Below are 22,500 nucleotides of genomic sequence, written 5' to 3' on the forward strand. Positions count from 1 at the left end.
CGTCAGACCACATCGAGATCTGATACGTCAGACCACATCTATGTATGACCTAACCCATATTCACTAAAAGCCCATATGCACTTCTGATGCATCCTAAACCCATATGCACTTCTGATGCATCCTAAACCCATGCACTTCTGATGCATCCTAAACCCATATGCACTTCTGATGCATCCTAAACCCATATGCACTTCTGATGCAACCTAAACCATATTCACTTCGGATACATCCTAAACCCATATGCACTTCTGATGCATCCTAAACCCATATGCACTTCTGATGCAACCTAAACCATATTCACTTCGGATACATCCTAAACCCATATGCACTTCTGATGCAACCTAAACCATATTCACTTCGGATACATCCTAAACCCATATGCACTTCTGATGCATCCTAAACCCATATGCACTTCTGATGCAACCTAAACCATATTCACTTCGGATACATCCTAAACCCATATGCACTTCGGATGCATCCTAAACCCATATGCACTTCTGATGCAACCTAAACCATATTCACTTCGGATACATCCTAAACCCATATGCACTTCTGATGCAACCTAAACCATATTCACTTCGGATACATCCTAAACCATATGCACTTCTGATGCATCCTAAACCCATATGCACTTCTGATGCATCCTAAACCCATATGCACTTCTGATGCATCCTAAACCATATTCACTTCGGATACATCCTAAACCCATATGCACTTCTGATGCATCCTAAACCATATGCACTTCTGATGCATCCTAAACCATATGCACTTCTGATGCATCCTAAACCCATATGCACTTCGGATACATCCTAAACCCATATGCACTTCTGATGCAACCTAAACCATATTCACTTCGGATTCATCCTCTTAAAGAATAATTCCAGTATTTATTTATCAGTAATTGAGTCCCTTTTCTGGTTTGTTTTGGATGAACTAGAGTGGTGGACACTGAAATTTTGACGATGGGTCCTGTCTCGAATTTTCTGACTCGTTTTAAATCACCTTTGACTACTTCAGAGTGGCTGCTTATGGACATGCACAAACATGTCCTTAAAACAACCCTTAACCCTTCATTTTCAAAACTGTGCAACTTACCGAGTGGTTAGTGGCGTTCAAAAGTATGAGAGGGGTCTCAAAATTATTTTTGTAAACATTTTTAGACAAACATGTTTAAAGGTGCTCTAAGCAATGCCACGCATTTTTTAGGCTAAAACATTTTATGTCACTTACTGCAATCACCTAACCAACCGCTAGCATTCTGTGTCCTGACTACACTGTAAAAAAATGCGATCTCTGTGGACAGCCCAGGCTCCAAAAACGGCAACAAAAACAACCTGGGCAAACCTATAGCCCATAAAACATAACAAACTGTTCCAGCAAATCACAGACGAGATGCGCGTTTAAGAGAGTTTCAATTGCACGGGAGCAGCACGGGAGGGAGGGGGAGGAAGTAGCGAGCTAGCTCTCTGTTTTGTTTGAATGTCAACAGAAGTGACGTTACCCAGCATCGCTTAGAGCACCTTTAATCAGATTTTTAAGATGCCATTGATAATACCTTTGGTGTTGACATAGCCTAGCTATGAGAGAAAACATTTAGTTTTTGCAGGTTGGAGGGACTTGGCCAATGGTTTTTGGGGGTACGCCAGACAAAAAGTTTAAGAACCACTGTCCTAGACCCATAAGCCTATTCCCTTATGATATACACTACCGTTCAAAAGTTTGGGGTCACTTAGAAATTTTCATTCCACTCCATTATAGACAAAATACCAGCTGAGATTGGTTGTATTGTTTTTTAATCAGGGCAGCAGTTTTCAGATTACAATAAGTGCTTACATAATTGCAAAAGGGTTCTCCAATGATTTCTCAGTTAGACTTAAATGATACTAAAATTATATCAGATTAGTAAACAGAATGTGTCTTTGGAACATTGGATGAATGGCTGCTGATAGCTGATCATGTAGATTTTGCATTAAAGATCAGCCATTTCAGTCATTTACAACATTAATGATGAAAACGAGGACATTTCTAAGTCAGGGGTTCCCAAACTTTTCCACGACAAGGCCCCCCAAATACCACTAGGTTCTGGCCAAGGACCCCCTTGATGTGTTACTTAACCCATCGACAATACTACGGCAAATGTAAAAATACATTAAGCTAATCCTAATAATTATTTTAGCCACAAGCACTTTGCGATGGAGCATACAGTGTGTAAAAATTGCATTTGGGGCTTTCTGCTATATGAGAGCTATCATTCTACTATTATTCCCAGTCATTATCATGGAAAATATAATGTTCAGATATGCGACAAATTATTATAATGGCATTGTATAACAACCCTCATAGTAATAGGTATATTTTCAAATTTTCAAATGTATTTATTTGTTGCTTTTATTTTTCCTTCCAACTTGCTGAGGCCCCCCTGGCACCCCCTCGAGGCCCCGGCCCCCACTTTGAAAACCACTGTTCTAAGTGACCCCAAACTTTTGAATGGCAGTCCTATTCATCAACTCTAACTTGACTTCTAATGCCTACTTCCTTCTATGACTAACAGAAATTGTGTCTATTGTGAATGTATGAAGATGCAAGCAAAGGAAAGTTATCCTAGAACAGCAAAACTAGGCTGACTCATAAACATTTGAAGTAAAACATGAAATGGATTTATTTTTCAACACACCTTGCAGAGTCTCAAAAGCCTTTGTGTTCATTGTGAATTCCTTATACTAGGTCTTCTGTTTCCCTCACAGGCCTCTGTGGTGGCAGTGTGGTTATATAACAGGCTATTGGACCCGACGGTTACTGCAGGTTCTGGTTAATATTCCTGGCCTCTAGATCAAAGCATAGGGATGATTTCGCTATGAAATATTCATGATCAATTAATTCTACTCTTTGTAGGTGTCACAAATGCGGTCCCAGTCCCTCACCTGGAATCATGGCATATATGGCAATTCTCTCGTTTGACCACCGAGGGTCGTCGGTTCACTCAGTCGGCGGCTGAGATCAACACCAACCGCCCCCCTCCCCTCCCCTCCCCTCCCCTCGGTCGCTAGAGCAGGAACCACGGAGCGGGGCAGCGCATACACTAAACAGGTGGTCACCCACACACAGTGCCGTACAATGCGCCTACATCAAACGCCTACGGGATATTCTAGGCGACTCTAGCGATTTTGTTTTTAACAGAAATCAAACGGCGCGACTGTCCAGATACATGCGCACGGATACGGAACCGTCGGCGCGTCGGACTTGAGTTTGTCCGCCGGGATTCGAGCGCGGGCGCCGGGGGAACTTCGGAATGAAAGTGACGGTGTGCTTCGGTCGAACCCGGGTGGTGGTCCCGTGCGGGGACGGGAATATCAAAATCCACTCGCTCATTCAGCAGGCTGTGACGCGCTACAAGAAAGCCATCGCCAAGGTAAGTGTGTTCCATTGTTGCGCGAGATCGCTCTTGTGTTTGTGTCTGCCCGCTCAGCTCGCTCTGGGATACACCGGGAAACAATGTTGCAGGGCAAGCCGGGAGATGAGAGCAACATGGCGGTGGTGCCAGAGTCCATGGAGCGAGTCCAGCAGGGGGCCTGAGGTTTTGCCTTGTAGCTGTTTTAGCTGCTCGTCTTGAGCAACAGCAGAGGCATATGTTACTGTTGCTCTGTACTTTATGGCAGTTATCTATGTTTAGTACAGGTTTAAAATCTCGCATAGCTCGCCGGGGCTTGTCTTGTAGCTTGAGTTACTGCCTCGGATATAGGCTACGCACCAGCCGAGAAGTCCAAACATCATAACTTACTCTAAAACCACTGGCACTCTTTGCTCCACTTTAGGGTTTGTAAACAAAGCGTCAGCTAGGCGACAGGGCAGCTGTTCTTTAAGGCATATAGGTTAGTCTACGCCTTTCTTAGTCGATGAGTAGGTATCACTTTGCTCCTGATAGTAAAACTTGCCACACTTAGCTAGCCACTAATGCTAAGCAGCGAAGTGGCCTGGAAGATGCGCGCTGCTTCATCGATTGAAGTCAAGTTACCAAACGGAACTTTCAGAGCAGCTGTAGGCTAGGCTATGAGAGGGGTGGACGGGCGCAGATAGCCGTGTCCTAGACAGCCTGCGCATCGGCATGCCACCCGTTTTGAACAGGTCGATTTAATTTTACACTGCCAGGGGGAGGACCGGTTGCGGATCGCTTTTGTTATCCAGGTCTTAAATGAGCTTTCATTTGGTTCTTCAGCCAGAAAGAGCCATTTAAGCTATGTCTATTCTGCCCTACCTCACTCGAGGGGAACCGTATCACCTCGGCTGTCTGTTGTGCGTCTAGCAAAGGCGTTTTGTGGAGGTTACCCCAATTGTTCAACACTGGCGACTTTTCTTTCTTTTTTTTACTTAACAGAAGGCAATTCAGGGCAGACTCCAACATTGCCCTGCTGGTCAAGCTGTAAAGTGCAGTTTGGCATGGGCTATTCTAATTCTCAAGCTGGCAGGGATTTTGTGTGTGTGTGTATTAAGAGTGCACTCTGACAATGTGGTGTCTGTGTTAGTTTAATGTCCTACATAGAGATAGCTTACAGCATTGTCACGGTGCTTAAAACTGCAGCACAGTGGGCCAAAGGTCTGAAATAGACGCACAATAACTGTAGGACACAGAACAAAGTACACACACACGTCAAATCAGACTATTAAATGGCTTCTGTGCATTTGGATATGTTTTAGTTTGTGTATGTATATGTCTAAAGGCTCATGAATTATTTATTTGTTTGGCATCTGGAGAAGCCAGGTGTGTGTGTGTGTGTGTGTGTTCGTTTGTTCGTGCATGTTTGAGAGAGATGAGTGAGGTGGCAGCAGATTTTCTCTGGGCTATTTGGTTGTGAATTATTCAGGTTCTCTTTAAGGGGTTGTGTTCTGTCTCACCTGCCCACCAAACACCCCTCAGGTCAGGCAAGGGTGGTGGTGTGTGTGGAGAGGGTGGTGGTGGTGTGTGTGTGGAGAGGGTGGAGATGTGTGTGGAGAGGGTGGAGGGGTGAAGGAGGGGGTGGAGATGTGTGAAGGTGTAGGTGTGTGTGGAGAGGGTGGAGGGGTGAAGGAGGGGGTGGCGGCTCAGTCCCATTCTCCTCACTCAAGCACTCACAGACATGATGCTTAGGGCTGTCCCACTGTAAAGCACTCACAGACATGATGCTTAGGGCTGTCCCACGGTAAAGTCGTGAAGTGCATGAGGGCTCGCTGGCCCGCTGACTTGCTGGGCGCTTTCCGTAAGTCAGCATTCTTGCAGACTTTACCCAAGGGAATTAGCTACAATACATAGTGTTGTGGCGTGAAACACAGGGTTACCCAAAGGAAGGAAATGGAATTGTGTTTTTGGTGTTAGGTGTTTTTGGTGTTAGGTGTGTTAGGTGTGTTTGGTGTGTTAGGTGTGTTAGGTGTGTTTGGTGGGTTTGGTGTGTTAGGTGTGTTAGGTGTGTTTGATGTTTAATTCATGTTATTGGCATTTTGAATCCTAACAGCCTCTTTCACTTGATCACTTGACAGCAGATGTACACATGCACACACACACACACACACACACAACCGTGAGGTGACCATGCATTGAGGTCCTCTTCACATCGTGGTCACATCTTGGTCTGCCATCGTTTTTTCAAAAGATGCTGAGAACATGTTAGAGGAGAAATGCCTCAGGGAAGCATCAAGACCACAATAATAATAATAATAACAACAATAATAATAATAATAATAGTAATAATAGTAATAATAATAAGCTTCATGTGTATAGCACCTTTCCTACACAGAATGCAGCTCAAAGTGCTTTACATTTGGAGCATGTAACACAATAATAGAGTCAGTCACTCATTATCAGTCACTCCCCTTCATTGCTGTGGCTGTTTATGATCCAATCAGCAACATATCAGAAATACTATTATGCTAAGTATAAATATATAAAGGCTTTGCTAACAAATGCTTAGGCTAAGAAATGCTTAGGCCCTGTTGATGTGGATTCTAAGCAGCTAGCTTTAGTATACACACACACACACACACACACACCTGTCCTGTCCTCCCATCCCACAGTACAGCTCCATTTGCAGAGTTCCGATAAAACAGAGCAGGTGTGTGAGTGTGTTGAGTGAGTGACTGTCTTTGGGTCTGCTGTGTTTGCTTTGGGTTTGGGAGAGAGACATGTTATTTGTGTAAGGACAGCGATAGGGCATTTCTGAGTGTGAGCCAGAGTGAAAGTGTGTGTGTTAGAGAGAGAGAGTGAAAGTGTGTGTGAGAGAGAGTGTGAGAGAGAGAAAGAAAGTGTGTGTGAGAGAGAGTGGGAGAAAGTAAGAGTTTAGATGGAGCCTTAGGGCTTTAGATCAAAGCTGAGTGTATGCATGAGGAGAACTCACTTTTACTTAAGAAGACTTTCACATTGCCCCCCCCAAACACACACACACACACACTTAGCAGTCCAGCACTACTCTACATTCTGTGCAGAAGTGATATAGCAGATCTAGAAGAATGAGCTGGAGAATAAGACAGATGCCGTGTGTGTGTGTGTGTGTGTGTGTGTGTGTGTGTGTGTCTGTCTGTATGTGTCTGTATGTGTCTGTGTGTGTGTGTGTGTGTGTGTGTGTGTGTGTCTATGTGTGTGTTTGTCTGTGTGTGTCTGTCTGTGTGTATGTGTGTGTGTCTGTATGTGTTTATGTGTGTGTGTGTGTGTGTGTGTATGTGTCTGTATGTGTCGGTGTGTGTGTGTGTATGTTTGTGTGTGTGTGTGTGTGTGTGTGTGTGTGTGTGTGTTTGTCTGTGTGTGTGTGTCTCTGTGTGTATGTGTGTGTGTGTTTGGGAGTAGATGCTGGTGGAGGGTGGAGATGCTAAAGTTAAACTTTCAGTTTAGCCCCAAAAGTATTCATAATGATGTCATCCTAGATTTGGATTTACAGGAAAATAGTATTTGACCAATACATGTCGTCTTTTATCTGGAAATGACGAGAGCTTGAGACAAAAGATTATTTATTGGATAATGGTGTCTTCGAGGTCAAATAAGAAATTCATATCATATCAAGATTTGGCAGTGCTGTAGCAGTGTTTCCCATACATTGAGTTATTTATGGCGGCCCACCACAATATCAACATTGACCACCACTGTTGATGATATTCCAGGTTGTACTAAATTGTGCTTAAATCTAGTTAGCATCATAACCATGCTGCGCTAATTTGTTAAAAACTGTTGCATTCAAGTTAATTCTGCAAACCTGCCACCACAAATAGAATTTAATTCTGTGGGAAACACTGTGTAGATAAGGTGTAGGCCTGTAGATAAGTAGCTAGATAAGATGTAGGCCTGTAGACTGCAGTGCTTACTACATACAGAATGTTTAAAGTGGGATTCTAAGGGATTAGTGTTGCACAGTATATCAATACTAAAAAGGTATCACAATGCCTTCACGCAAAAAAACGATACAATTTCCGACGTTTTTAGAATCGATACTTTATTAAAATAATAACGTTCTGTGTCTGTGTGAACTGCTGCTCTCACTGCTCCTTGCACGCATCTAGGCAAGTGGGCGTATTCAGTATCGAGCATCGTGATATTTATGGCAGGTATCGTATCGAAGTCATAATTTTGGTATCGTGACAACACTATAAAGGATTGCATTGTCCCTTGGTTAAGTGCCTTGCTCAAGGGCACAGTGTCGGAATGCTACTGAATGCTAGCCAAGCTCCTTAATCACTACCATGTTATTACACTACTGTACACTACCCTGGATATTTCAAGTAGCGCTAATGATTGTAGGCCTACAGATCGCAGTGGCAGAGAGGTGAGGAGAGAGAGAGAGAGAGAGAGAGAGATGGAGAGGTGGAGATCAGGTGGAGAGATGTGGAGATCAGGAGAAGAGATAAAGAGGTGGAGATCAGGAGAAGAGAGAGATAGAGAGAGGTAGAGATCAGGAGGAGAGAGAGAGAGAGAGAGAAAGGTGGAGGAGGTCAGGAGGAGAGAGAGAGAGATAGAGAGAGGTGGAGGTCAGGAAGAGGGAGAGAGAGAGAGAGAAGGTGGAGATCAGGAGGTGGAGGGTGAGTGTGAGGTCATGCCCTCGGTTCCTGTGGTCAGGAGTTTGTGTTTCTGTTTGTTGCTGACAAGACTTCCTGCCATTACAGTGGAATTCACAGTGAAACACACACACACACACACACACACACACACACACACACATTCTTTCTTGCTTTCTCTCTCTCTCACACTCTCTCTCACTCACAAACACGCACACTCACTCTCTCATTCACTCACTCACTCATTGACACACATACACACACACACACTCTGAATAAAAAGCCTAGTTGTGCAAATGTTGTGGTCACCCAGCTTGTAGCATTTAGACCTTCCTGTTGCATGTGTTAAGTGCAAGGTGTGACCTGGGGTGTGGCAGAATCACCAATGTGTGTGTGTGCGTGTGAATGAGCAGAATCACCAGTGCTGCTGTATTTAATCTCCACTGTATCCAGTGTGTGTGTGTGTGTGATTCTGCTGTATTTAATCTCCACTGTATCCAGTGTGTGTGTGTGTGTGATTCTGCTGTATTTAATCTCCACTGTATCCAGTGTGTGTGTGTGTGTGTGTGTGTGTGTGTGTGTGTGTGTGTGTGAATGAGCAGAATCCCCAGTGCTGCTGTATTTAATCTCCACTGTATCCAGTGTGTGTGTGTGTGTGTGTGTGATTCTGCTGTATTTAATCTCCACTGTATCCAGTGTGTGTGTGTGTGATTCTGCTGTATTTAATCTCCACTGTATCCAGTGTGTGTGTGTGTGATTCTGCTGTATTTAATCTCCACTGTATCCAGTGTGTGTGTGTGTGTGTGTGTGTGTGTGTGTGAATGAGCAGAATCCCCAGTGCTGCTGTATTTAATCTCCACTGTATCCAGTGTGTGTGTGTGTGTGTGTGTGATTCTGCTGTATTTAATCTCCACTGTATCCAGTGTGTGTGTGTGTGTGATTCTGCTGTATTTAATCTCCACTGTATCCAGTGTTTGTGTGTGTGTGTGTGTGTGTGTGTGAGTGTGTGAATGAGCAGAATCCCCAGTGCTGCTGTATTTAATCTCCACTGTAGCCACAAAGATTTCCACCTAGTGGTCAGCAGCCCACCTGTTGTCTGAGGGTATTTGCTGGGGGGTCCCTGAACATAGAATCAACAATGTAGTTTCAATGTGAAATCAGTATTTTCATACCTCATACCTTTCCTAGTCAGAATGGGTTATAATCCGTAGTATTTAATGTCTAGTGCAACTAATGCTGTTTGTATGTAATCTCTAGCGAAACCGACGTGGTACATTACATTACATTTAGCAGACACTTCTTGACCAAAGTGACTTACATTTGTCAGCTATATTACAAGGGATGACATTGTCCCCGGAGCAACTTTTAAGTGCTAAGGGTTAAGTGCCTTGCTCAAGGGCACTTAAGGGCCACTACACTGCCCCCTGTGGTTGTGTTTCATCTCTATTGTGACAGCAGAGACCAGTGCTCTAGTGTTTTATCTCTAGTGATACAGCAATGTTGTGGTATTTGATCCTCAGCGTAGGTAATGCTGGAGTATTTAACCTCTATTGCAACTGCAATGATGTAGGCCTACTTCATCTGTATAGCAGTAGCGTTGTAGTATTTGAACACCAGTAACAGTAACACTGCAGTATTTGATAGTAAGTAGTAATAGAATAGTACAGCTTTAGTATTTGATGTCCAGTAGCAGTAAGGCTGTAGTATTTTATGTTGTGGTACTTGATGTTGTATTTTATGATGTAGTACTTGATGTAGTATTTTATGCTGTGGTACTTGATGTTGTAGTATTTGATGCTGTAGGACTTGATGCAGTATTTTATGCTATGGTACTTGATGATGGTATATTTGGTTCTGTAGTACTTTGATGTTGAGAGAAGCGTTAAGAAGGACAAACATCAGTGCATCACTCCACCAATCAGACCTTTATGGTAGAGTGAACAGATGGAAGCCATTTTTTGCCAGAGGTTTCCAAAAAAGCACCTGAACAACTCTGAGACCATAAGTAAAATCATCTGGTCTGATGAAACGAAGACTGAACTATTTGGCCACAATTCCCAACGGTGTGTGTGGAAGAAACCAGGCACTGAGCTGCACTGATGTGTGTGTGTGGAACAAACCAGGCCCTGAGCTGCACTGATGTGTGTGTGTGTGTGTGTGTGTGGAACAAACCAGGCCCTGAGCTGCACTGATGTTGGTCCTTCTTTATGCTTCTCTCATCCTCTCAAAGGAACTCTGGATGTCATTCATAGTGACCATTGGGTCCTTGGTTACCTGTCTGACCAAGGCCCTTCGTCCCGGAATACTCAGTTTGGCTGAGCGGCCAGATCTAGGAAGACTGTTGGTTGGCTGAGCGGCCAGATCTAGGCTCTTCATCCCAGATTACTCAGTTTGGCTGAGCGGCCAGATCTAGGAAGACTGTTGGTTGTTCCAAACATTTCCATTTGAGAATGCTGGAGGCTACTGTGGGCACTTATAATGCTGCATCCTTGTATCCTTCCCCAGATCTGTGTGTTCACTCAACCCTGTCTCGCAGGTCTACGGACCATTCTTTTCACCTCATGGCTTGGTTTTCACTCTGACATACACCATCAACTGAGACCATATATAAAGGGATGTGTGCCTCTCCTAATAAATTCCAGTGAATTAATTTAGGCACAGGTGGACTCCAATCAAGTTGTAGAAGCATCTCAAGGTGCTTTTTTGTGGAGTGTTGGGAGTATTGTGTGTAGATTAATGAGACAAAAATGAATTGAATCCATTTTAAGATCAGTCTGAAACATAACAAAATGTGGAAAACTTGAAAGGGTCTGAAAACTTTCCGGTTGCACTGTACATTTGAAAAAGTGGCCAAGTTAAAGGTAGCCCAAAACAGGACAGACTGAATGCCTATAGCCTATATAGACTTATGGAAGCTCGTTTTAATGGGCTTTTATCAACAGTCTTGACATGGAGCCAAACCTATTCTAAAAGCCCTGTAAAATAATGTGACTGTGTTGTTTCCAAGGAAGGCCTTTCTTATTATCCCCCATACAACATAACCTAGGCTAAACTGCTTCCTCGTCATGAGTTGGACCTCGGTCATAAAGCAACTGTCCACACACTCCAGCATAGGCCACACTCATCAGAAATCTTCTAGTATTACCTAAGCATAGTAAGCACCCCCAACCCCCTCCCCCCCCCCAACACACACACACACACACACACACACACACACACACACAAAATCAAATGCGGCTCAGGATTTGTTTTTACATTAACCCCTGAGTAAGGCTGTAGTCTTTGACTGTGAGTGTGTGTGTCTGTGTGTGTGTGTCTGTGTGTGTGTGTGTGTATATGAAGCTGCAAAGCGAGACTGAGTTGAATGTGTGTGTGTGTGTGTGTGTGTGTGTATGTGTGTGAAGCTGCAAAGCCACACTGATTTGAATGTGTGTGTGTGTGTGTGGATGAAGCTGCAAAGCGACACTGAGTTGAATGTGTGTGTGTGTGTGTGTGTGTGTGTGTGTGTGTGTGTGTGTGTGTGTGTGTGTGTGTGTGTGTGTGTGTGTGTGTGAAGCTGCAAAGCCACACTGATTTGAATGTGTGTGTGTGTGTGTGGATGAAGCTGCAAAGCGACACTGAGTTGAATGTGTGTGTGTGTGTGTGTGTGTGTGTGTGTGTGTGTGTGTGTGTGTGTGTGTATGTGTGTGTATGAAGCTGCAAAGCGACACTGAGTTGAATGTGTGTGTGTTTGTGTGTGTGTGTATGTCCGATCATCCTTCCTCAGTCCCTCGGCAATGCCCCAGGCCATACTCAGAGAACACAGAGCCAGCACAAATGAAAAATTCAGAAGATAGCCACCGCCTGAGGCTCTGAGAGAAAGGTGTGTGTGTGCGTGTGCGTAGGCATGCATGTGTCTCTTAGGCAAGATTCATTTGTTCACTGTTGCTAATGCTTTCATTGCTTTCATCTATTTTACCTGAAGGCTGTGTGTGATAGATACATAGATACTTTATTGATCCCTAGGGGAAATTCAAGGTCACAGTAGCATACAGACAACATACACACACACATTCACTAACAGCAGAAAAAGTAATTAAAAGTATATAATATATAAAAAAACACAACTAAGCAATAACCTACCTATGGCTACCTATGGCGGCCCGCATCAAATTCAAGTCTCTAACGCTTGCCTACAAAGTAGTCTCCGGTTCTGCTCCCACCTACTTGAATGCCCTCATACAGACTTACACTACCTCCAGACCACTGCGCTCCTCTGACGAACGACGTCTAGCTCTACCACCGGTACGCTCAAGCCAATCCAAACTTTTCTCATCTGTTGTTCCTCGTTGGTGGAACACACTGCCAGTTCCTACAAGGGCAGGGACATCCTTTTCCACTTTCAAAAAACTCCTGAAGACCCAGCTCTTTAGAGAACATCTACTCTCATAGCAACACTTACAACAAGTCTTACTGATCCTAGCACTCACCAGCCGTTTTAAACTGACAAGTAACTGTTAAAAACAGCACTCACCGACGCACTTATTCTTACTGTACTCTAATGTTTTTTTAAACTGTCCTAAAATTGTGAGAATTGTTCTAAAACTTACTGTTTACCATGTTGTTAGTCGCTTTGGTTAAAAAGCGTCAGCCAAATGTAATGTAATGTAATGTAATGTAATGTAATGTAATAAGGACAGTAGAAGATAAATAATATACTAAAATACAAGTTATACTAAATAAAACTTAATCTAAATCAATTCTAAAAAACAGTATCCGCATAGTGGGTGATTAATCAATCAGGTGCGCTTGCAATGACTGAAGCAGGGACTGAGCCTGTGGTCCTCTGTGCATAAGGTAAGGTAAGGTGCTCTTTGTGAATGAGTGTCATGGTGATGGTGCAAATGAGTAAGTCCAACAGTGCAAGAATAAAGTCTATATGTCTATGTATAAATAACTATATTAAGAAAGGTAAAAGTGTGTGGTCACAGTTCGGCTGTGGCATGGAGGGAGGGGTTATGCATATGTGCTAATACAGCACGCAAACAGTGAGGCAGAAGACAAATGTAAAGTGGCTAGTGGACAGACAGTTCAAGACATGGAGGTGGTGAAGAGGCAGACAGACTATGCGGAGAAGTCTATTTCTCCTCTTCCCTTAAGTGATGCATTGAACAGTTCAATGGCCCTGGGGATGAATGACTTCCTCAGTCTGTCTGTTGTGCAAGGCAGTGAGCGAAGTCTCCAGCTGATCAGGCTCTTCTGCTTAACAATAGTGCTGTGGAGTAGAGGTCTGCACTCCCGCAGTAGACCCGCAGGTCCCGACGCAAAAGAGTGCGGCGCTGGACAACTTTTGAAAGCTCTTTGCGGGAGCGAGTGGGATGAGAGAGGTGCGTTCGCGGGTGCGGGACAAACCGATGATTCACTGCACTCCTGCAAATTAAATATGTGCATAAAATTAAATATGGAAACGATTAAAGTAGTGTTCATAACTATAGTTCAACTGGATGTTCTGTTAGGCAGCATTAAAAAACGGGGTTTAAGCATAACTGACGGATAGCAGGTATAGCCTATATTGCCGTTTACATGGGTTCAATTTGTTCCTGCTGCTCATTGTCAAAACTCGAAATCGAAAGCATGACAGAGGAAGAGGGCAGACTAGGCCTACTTCAGTTGTTAGCCTACATTCAGAACCAAGAAACTGATATCTGGAGTCTTTCTCAGGTGTGTGTGCTCCTTTCGTGAGACAGAAAGAAAAGCTGAATAGGCTATCCCTCCTGCATGCGGGCTTTAGCGGGCAGGAGCGGGACATCATGTTACAGATGCGGGCAGGAGCGGGACTAAAAATGACACATTAATGCGGGAGCGGGACAGAATATTGCGGGAGCGGGCGGGCGCTGGATTGACAAAATCAGTCCCGCACAGACCTCTACTGTGGAGTGGATGACAGTCATTGTCCAAGATGTTGATCAGTTTGTTCAGGGTCCTTTTGTCAGATAGTGAAGTGATGCACTCCAGTTCAGCTCCCACTACAGAGCCAGCTTTCCTTACCAGCCTGTCAAGTCGCCCCGCATCCTTCTTCCTTGTGCTTCCTCCCCAACATACTACTGCATAGAAGAGGACGCTGGCAACAACAGACTGGTAGAACATCCTGAGGAGCTTGCTGCACACATTGAAGGAGCGCAGCCTCCTCAGGAAGTACAGCCTGCTCTGCCCTTTCTTGTAGAGTGCGTCAGTGTTGGCTGACCAGTCCAGTTTATTGTCCAGGTGGAGACACAGGTACTTGTAGGTGCTTACCACCTCGACATTGACCCCATCAATGGAGACTGGTAGCAGAGCGGGCTTAGACCTTCGGAAATCTACCACCATCTCCTTGGTCTTTGAAGTGTTGAGTTGAAGATGAATGAGTTTGCACCACTGCACAAAGTCCTCCACCAGGCTCCTGTACTCCTCCTCCTGCCCGTTCCTGATACACCCCACAATTGCAGTATCGTCATTGCCTTCATCTATTTTACCTGAAGGCTGTGTGTGTGTGTGTGTGTGTGTGTGTGTGTGAAGGCTGTGTGTGTGTGTTTTGACTACATGTGTGACAAAGTAATGCATGTTCAGTGAAAAACTGAACAACAAAGTCACTTGCACATTCTGTTCTAGAGTATAGGAAAGTGGAACATGATTGCACATTCTGTTCTAGAGTATAGGAAAGTTGAACATGATTGACTGTTTGGCGAGATTGTTTCCATAGAGTTCATACATGTGTGTTGTCAGAGTGTATATGGGGGAGAGACGAGTCTATGAGTGTATGGAGAAGTGTATGTGTGTGTGCATGTGTATGTGTGTGTTTTCTAGCTGGTTTAAGATCTTCAGATCTTCAGACCATCTTTAGATGATCTTCTGAAGTTTTTGTGTGTGTGTGTTTGTGTCGGAGATGGTGTAGACCAGAGGTTCTCAACCTTTTTGAGACTAAGGCAGTCTGAGACCTACTGATGATTTAAGCTACAGTGATGTTAGACTAGGCTATCTGTTCATTTTGAAATGCCAGCAACATGTTTCATGGGGGCATGTTTACTACTGTGCTGCTTCACCTCTTCATTTAACAACATTCTGTAATGTTTATGTATAGTATATATGCTCTTTTGATCCGGTGAGGGAAATTTGGTCTCTGCATTTATCCCAATCCGTGAATTAGTGAAACACGCACAGCACACAGTGTACACACAGTGAGGTGAAGCACACACTAATCCCGGCCAGTGAGCTGCCTGCAACAACAGCGGCGCTCGGGGAGCAGTGATGGGTTAGGTGCCTTGCTCAAAGCACTTCAGCCGTGTCTACTGGTCGGGGTTCGAACTGGCAACCCTCCGGTTACAGGTCCGAAGTGCTAACCAGTAGGCCACGGCTGCCCCAAAAAATGTTTAGGAACTAAGTTTTGAGAATGAAATGTTGTCCCATTCCTGCCCGATATAGGATTTCAGTTGCTAAACAGTATAAAGTATTCTTAATCATGTTTTTCATTCCATGATGCACCTAATTTGACTGGTCTGAACACAAACAGGCCATTTTAGCACCTGGACTCTTCCTCTATGGAGACACACTGTATATGTATGTGCAGAATTCATTTTGGCATTGTTTTCCTGAAATATTCAAGGACTTCCCCCAAAAAGACATTGCCTACATACATTTTCTATGTATTGCATTCTGTTTATTCTCTTTGCTGAGACAACAAAAAGCATTACAGCATTACAGTAGTAAAGTCTGGAGGCTATGACAGCATGAGACACCAAAGAGCTTTACAGCATTACAGTAGTCAAGTCTGGAGGTAATGAAAGCAGTTGGGAATCATGGAGTTTGGAAATGTTTTTCAGGTAGAAAAAGGCTGTTTTAGTGATTCATTTAATGTTAGTCAAATGAGAGGTTAGTCGATTATGACACCAAGGTTTTTTTGACTTCAGAGGTAGTAGTGGTGGAATACCCAGGGATGGATAACTGTGATTGTTTGGATTGTTTGGTGATAGTTGGATAGGCCCGGTCCTATTTAGCCCAGAGAAGTCCATGATTTCCAGAAAGAATAGAAAATGTTGATTGATCTCACCAGAGGACCTTGTTCCACTTTACCTCAGTCCATTTTAAACAAGCTCAGGCCCAGATAAGACCCTGGTATTTCTGTATCACGGCTAAATACAATTTCTTGTTTTGCATGGTAAAGTTTACACTAGCATTTGTGAATGTGAGTATCAAACTGTGTTTATAGACAGTGGTTATCAGAGGTTTACCTGATCTCATACAATGATGGATTTTGGATTTTAATAATAGTATGTACTGTAGATGATGAACTCTCCAAATACTTTGGAATTTCATGTGAAAAGCATTATAATTATATTGGTTCATCCTTTGTCCACACAGGTTTAAACAGAGTGATGAATTAAGGTTTTGCACCTACGTCATAATGTCATGTGACCGTTTAAACAGAGTGATGAATACCTCTACATCTTTACTCTGCCTTTCTGGGATGCTCTTTTTCATACCCAGTCATGTTTTCAATGAAATAGTCATATATGTCATATTCAACGTAAATTGTCCATGAAATAGTCATATATGTCATGTTCAACATATGTTTTCCATGACATAGTCATATATGTCATGTTCAACATCTGAAAATGACACTCATATGTCATGTTTAACATCTGAAAATGACACTTTGGGCTCTATCTTGCGTCCCAGCACAATTGACTTTGTATACTCGCGCTTTTGTCTTTCCTATTTTGCAGTCAGCGCATATTGGAATTTTCCCTCCACAGGTACATGCCTGTAAATTAGGGAATTCGATTGCGCCCACGGGGGCGGTTCAGCGAAAAGACAGGGCGTGTTCCGGCGTAAATGTTCACTGTTGATATTTTGCAGTTTCAGGAACTCCCTGGTCTAAAGTCTGTGGCGCAAATGCAGATGCTATTTTAATGGTGCATGCATGACCACATGACCCCGTGCACAGAGGAAACGGATTCAAAGCCTTGATAATATTTGTCCATTTCCCGGTTTTGGTCGTGCATTGGTGACCTAAAAATGTAGTAGCCTATATAGTACAACATCTACATGCAATATCTTTACAACAACAACGCCTAATTTTGACCTATTAATTTGGACAACTTTATACAGCCCTATAAAGGCTAAAGTTACCTTTAGTTTTGTTCCAATTTACCGTTGTGTATGGCTTTAAACATCGCATGCTCTTTAACATCAGACTAGACTAGAAAGCAGCAAGTATGGCTACAATTTCTGTAGTTGCTGCATCCATTCATTGTTATTCTCTCTCCTGCTCAAACAAATGTTGTGTGTGCATTAAGTTGATGATCACGTGTTTACAAACTCTACTTAACAGAAAATATTGTAAATAGACTAGGTCAACTTGGAAACTGTTTCTCGTTGTTGAGTTGCCTGAGGGTAAGGAGCCCTTGCTTGGCCGCCTGTGCTGCGCAACGCACACTTCGCTCCTCTCATCTATACATCGTAGTTCCCATTTCTGTAAACCATACATAATTTCAAAGAAAAATATTACCACTCGAGGGAAATCAGTGTGGCAAATACTATATACTCATATTCTGGCAAATACGCCACCATAATAGCAATCAGCTATGGAACAAGCATGCCTGTTGTTAAAGGGAATGTGAGATGATGATCTGATTGGTTTATTGCACGTAATGTCCAAACCACACCCATGATTAATGTAGCTACTTCAGACCACCCCATTTTAGATTTGCGTCGGGCGCAACAGTCAATTATCCCGCCGGTAAAATAGCATCAGCGCCCAAGATACGCCCACTTTGCGTTTTGCGCAAAGACACTTCTGTTTCAGACCATTAAAATAGAGCCCTTTGCCTCACAGCACAGCATTGTGCTGCGGCTTCATTCCGGACCAACAGGAAATGAGTGGACCATTGGAGGTGGCGCTGACCGCATTTGAACTTGACCCACAGGATGTGTTACAATACAGCCATGCACATGTGGGACATTGTGTGTGTGTCACTGTGTGTGTGTGTGTGTGTGTGTCACTGTGTGTTTGTGTGTGTGTGTCACTGTGTGTGTGCGTGTCTGTGTGTGTGTGTGTGTGTGTGTGTGTGTGTGTGTAACGTGATGTGACTCGACCCTGTCAAGCACACAATGTTGTAGTGATGTAGTGATGGTCAACAAAAGTTGATGATTATCCAGAGTCTGTGTAGTCACCTTTGTGGCTCAGAGTCTTGTGTACGTGTGCGTGTGTGTGTAAATGTGATGGGCCATAGCTTTGTTTCTGGCTCAGAGTCTTGGAACGTGTGTGCGTGCGTGTGCGCGCACGTGTGTGTGAGTTGTTGTGGGGTGAAAGTTCGTCTCATACCTGCTCTGCCTCACAAGGAAACCATGCACACAAGTCTGTCTCTTTCTCTCTCTCTCTCTCTCTCTCTCTCTCTCTCTCTCTCTCTCTCTCTCTCTCTCTACTTGTATTTATGTTTTATTGGTCCAGCAATGTTCTTAGTGCTGAGATGAAATGCTTTTCAGTTATACCCAGGGCCAGGGGTTGAGAGATATGGCTTTTTCAGGTCTGGTACTGATTATTACTAATCAATACTAATCAAGGAGACCGATAACTGATATTTTGAACTGATATGTCTCCTTTAAAAATGAAAATTGGTGTCAAAATTTAGAAAAACAACTTCACAATGAACAACTTTTCATTTAAGAATACAATTAATTTTTTTAGATTCCAATTATTTGAGTCTAAAAGTTAGATTTCACGTTATCAACATCCCTGACCAGTTCAGGACACTGCCAAGGGTAATCAACAAATGAACTTGTTGACGTTTTGATAGCACTACTAAACTGGCCATTGGTTAAACAGTAGACAACAATAACCTTCGACCTACTGAACCTTTCTAAAACATTCACTTAGCCTATTGATAGATTAGATAGATAGATAGATAGATAGATGGATAGATTCACACACACACAACACAGACAAGATAGAACTCAGACACAGACAAGATAGAACTCAGACTCAACACTTTCAACAAGTGTCACATCAAAACATAACTGACTTTGTTGGGCTGAAACAGGGCTGAGTATTGCTTCCGCCTCCGCCAGCCAGCCCCCCCCCACCTAATCACCCCTGCCCGTCCCACCCTGTCCCACCCCGCCCTGCCGTTGCATGCACGCATTAGAATGAACTGGATGGAACATGTTGTCATCAGTTTCACATCAAAAAAAAAAAGATCGATAAAACACATCAGCAACTACAGATCAAAATGCAATATTGCTAATTACAGCGCCCCCTACAGGTCAAAGGTCACCAAATGTTTTGTGCGTCCTCCTAATGGGGTCATGAATCTATGTAGGATGACAGATGAACAGATGAATGGGTTGCTGAGATATGAGCTCACTTCCTGTTTGGCGGCTTCGCCGCAAATTTTGATTGGCTGTTACGGGCGAACGGTAATACTTCCGAAGACGAAAAGTGATAACTTTTGTGAGGCTTGGTCTGAAGATGATCTGTGTAAAATTTGGTGGGAATCAGAGAAAGTATGTGACCCCTGATACATTTTAAGTGTTTTTGATGAAATCCAAAATGGCGGAAAATCCATCATGGCGGAAAATGACGTCATAGGGTGCGTTGAACTCTGCTTGGTCCAAGGATTCCAACGATACCTGACTTTTGAAAATCGGACCTACGGGTCAAAAGTTACGTGAGTGAACACACTTCCAACTTTGGCCTGTTGGTGGCGCTAGAGGGTTCGAGTTGCCGACATGAAACTTGGTGACATGAATCATGGTACTGTCCCTAATCAGTGTGCCAAATTGGGCTGCCATAGACTCCCATTGCGGAGGCGTAATAATAATAATAAGAAAAGGTAGAAACACAATGGGTGCCTTCGCAGCTTCGCTGCTTGGCCCCCAATGAAATACTAAATATACTATATAAATGAAATAAAAAAATCCACAGTGTGCTTGAGGGTGAACAAGCATGAGACGCTTGCAGTGAGGGGGCCGGGACTGGCCTGTAGTATACCAGCGAGTCATACCAGCGAGTAGTAGAATATTATGGTTACGTTGGCCAAAGGGTGAGATGCTAAAGTAGGTGTAAGGTGCACTGGTACCAACATAAGGCCGCCTCTCCTCGCCGTCACCTCGAGTAAACTCCATTTTCTCCTTATGTCCGTCACTGCAACAACGTGCATTAATCGTGAATACGATTCGGTGTTTTTGCAACTTCAGCATAGAGGAGTGTGTCTTATTGCAACTTCATCCATGTCTGAGTAACCTTCGAGCATCAACTCCACGAAATCAATGAAACTACTCCTGCCTGGCTTCGGTCAGAATGCAAAACATTCAGTGCCCTCAGCCTTCAGTGTTGATTGGTTCGACTCGTGACACCTAGCCAATCAGGTGGTGGTGCTGAGCAAGACTTCGCTCTTGGCCACAGAGGGGTGAGTTCAGACAGAGGCAGGCGGCTGCCAAAGTAGCACATTTTAAAATGAATGTACTTTATCGCAAAATTCGCTTAAAAAATGGTCGATGCCAATTAAAAATACTGGATATCGGCCAACCCCTGCATGTAGCCATGGACCAGTCATTCCTAATGATGGCGCACTGTAGGGCTGCAACTAACAATCGTTTTGTATAGTCGATTAATCTGCCGATTATTTTCTCCCTTAATCGATTGATTAAATCGGTTGTTTGATTAATATAACATGTTGATTAGTGTTTCCCAAAAGCCCAAGATTATGTCTTCAAATGCCTTGTGTTATTCATACACCAAAGATATTTAGCCTAAGATTATGTCTTCAAAATGCCTTGTGTTATCCTTACACCAAAGATGTCTAGTTCACTTGCGTAGATGAGAGGCATATCTGACTGACTCTCGTTCTCTTCCTCGTTCTCTTGCTCTGACCATCCCCCTGCCTCCCCCTCCTTTTTTTATCGTTTCATTATTTGTCTTTTTAGCTTTCTTGATCCCACTCTCTACCCCCACCACTATGCACACACACACACACACTACACACACACACACACACACACACACACACACTACACACACACACACACACACACACACACACATACCTCCTTTCATAGATGGCTATGTTAAGTTATTGTGTGTGTGTGTGTGTGTGCGTGCATGTCCTTGACTCTCTGCTGGGACAGAATAAAAGCCCATCCAGTAGATTTAATATGCCACAGCTGTTAAGGTGAACAAGAAACGCACACACACACACACACACACACACACACACACACACACACACACACACACACACACACACACACACACACACACACACACATCTGTACTCCTACGCATGCAGACTGCTGTTGCACTGAAGTGTCCTAGTAATCCTGATATGCACTTCCTAGAAGTAAATAAAATCGATGTGGAGAAGTGTACACACACATACAACCACACACGCACACGCGCACGCACGCACACACACCTGCCAACTCATGCCATCTCTGGTCCATGTCATCAACTGTCTCTGTGTGTGTGCGTTCATGAGAGCGGGTATGTTTGGGGGTGGGGGGGGGGTGCGTGCATGAGAGCGGGTATGTTTGGGGGTGGGTGGGGAAAGTGTGTCATTTAATTGGATGATGATTGGCACAGTTTAAAAACAAGTTGGCTGTTAATTTCATGGATTATATGTTGATCTTTCTCCATATCATTAACTGTGATGGTGTGTGTTTGAGATGGGTGAAACTTGACCTGTGATGGTGTGTGTTTGAGATGGGTGAAACTTGACCTGTGATGGTGTGTGTTTGAGATGGTGTGTGTTTGAGATGGGTGAAACTTGACCTGTGATGGTGTGTGTTTGAGATGGGTGAAACTTGACCTGTGATGGTGTGTGTTTGAGATGGTGTGTGTTTGAGATGGGTGCAACTTGACCTGTGATGGTGTGTGTTTGAGATGGGTGAAACTTGACCTGTGATGGTGTGTGTTTGAGATGGTGTGTGTTTGAGATGGGTGCAACTTGACCTGTGATGGTGTGTGTTTGAGATGGGTGAAACTTGACCTGTGATGGTGTGTGTTTGAGATGGTGTGTGTTTGAGATGGTGTGTGTTTTGAGATGGGTGAAACTTGACCTGTGATGGTGTGTGTTTGAGATGGGTGAAACTTGACCTGTGATGGTGTGTGTTTGAGATGGGTGAAACTTGACCTGTGATGGTGTGTGTTTGAGATGGTGTGTGTTTGAGATGGGTGCAACTTGACCTGTGATGGTGTGTGTTTGAGATGGGTGAAACTTGACCTGTGATGGTGTGTGTTTGAGATGGTGTGTGTTTGAGATGGGTGCAACTTGACCTGTGATGGTGTGTGTTTGAGATGGGTGAAACTTGACCTGTGATGGTGTGTGTTTGAGATGGTGTGTGTTTGAGATGGTGTGTGTTTTGAGATGGGTGAAACTTGACCTGTGATGGTGTGTGTTTGAGATGGGTGAAACTTGACCTGTGATGGTGTGTGTTTGAGATGGGTGAAACTTGACCTGTGATGGTGTGTGTTTGAGATGG

General features: G+C 43.7%; 1 protein-coding gene across 5 annotated transcripts in view; it reads left to right on the forward strand.

Annotated features, from left to right (window-relative positions):
- Positions 1 to 3,051: 3,051 nt before the first annotated feature.
- The window catches only part of LOC121692721 (partitioning defective 3 homolog), an 85,591-nt gene continuing 66,142 nt past the window's right edge, over positions 3,052 to 22,500 (forward strand). For all 5 annotated transcript variants that reach the window (XM_042071562.1, XM_042071564.1, XM_042071565.1 and 2 more), the window contains exon 1: positions 3,052 to 3,409. In XM_042071562.1, the coding sequence (XP_041927496.1) occupies positions 3,290 to 3,409 (120 nt within the window). In that variant the 5' untranslated portion in view covers positions 3,052 to 3,289. The remainder of the gene's footprint in view (positions 3,410 to 22,500) is intronic.

This window comes from Alosa sapidissima, chromosome 19, assembly GCF_018492685.1.
Source record: "Alosa sapidissima isolate fAloSap1 chromosome 19, fAloSap1.pri, whole genome shotgun sequence".
In the NCBI taxonomy this organism is placed as follows: Eukaryota; Metazoa; Chordata; class Actinopteri; order Clupeiformes; family Clupeidae; genus Alosa; species Alosa sapidissima.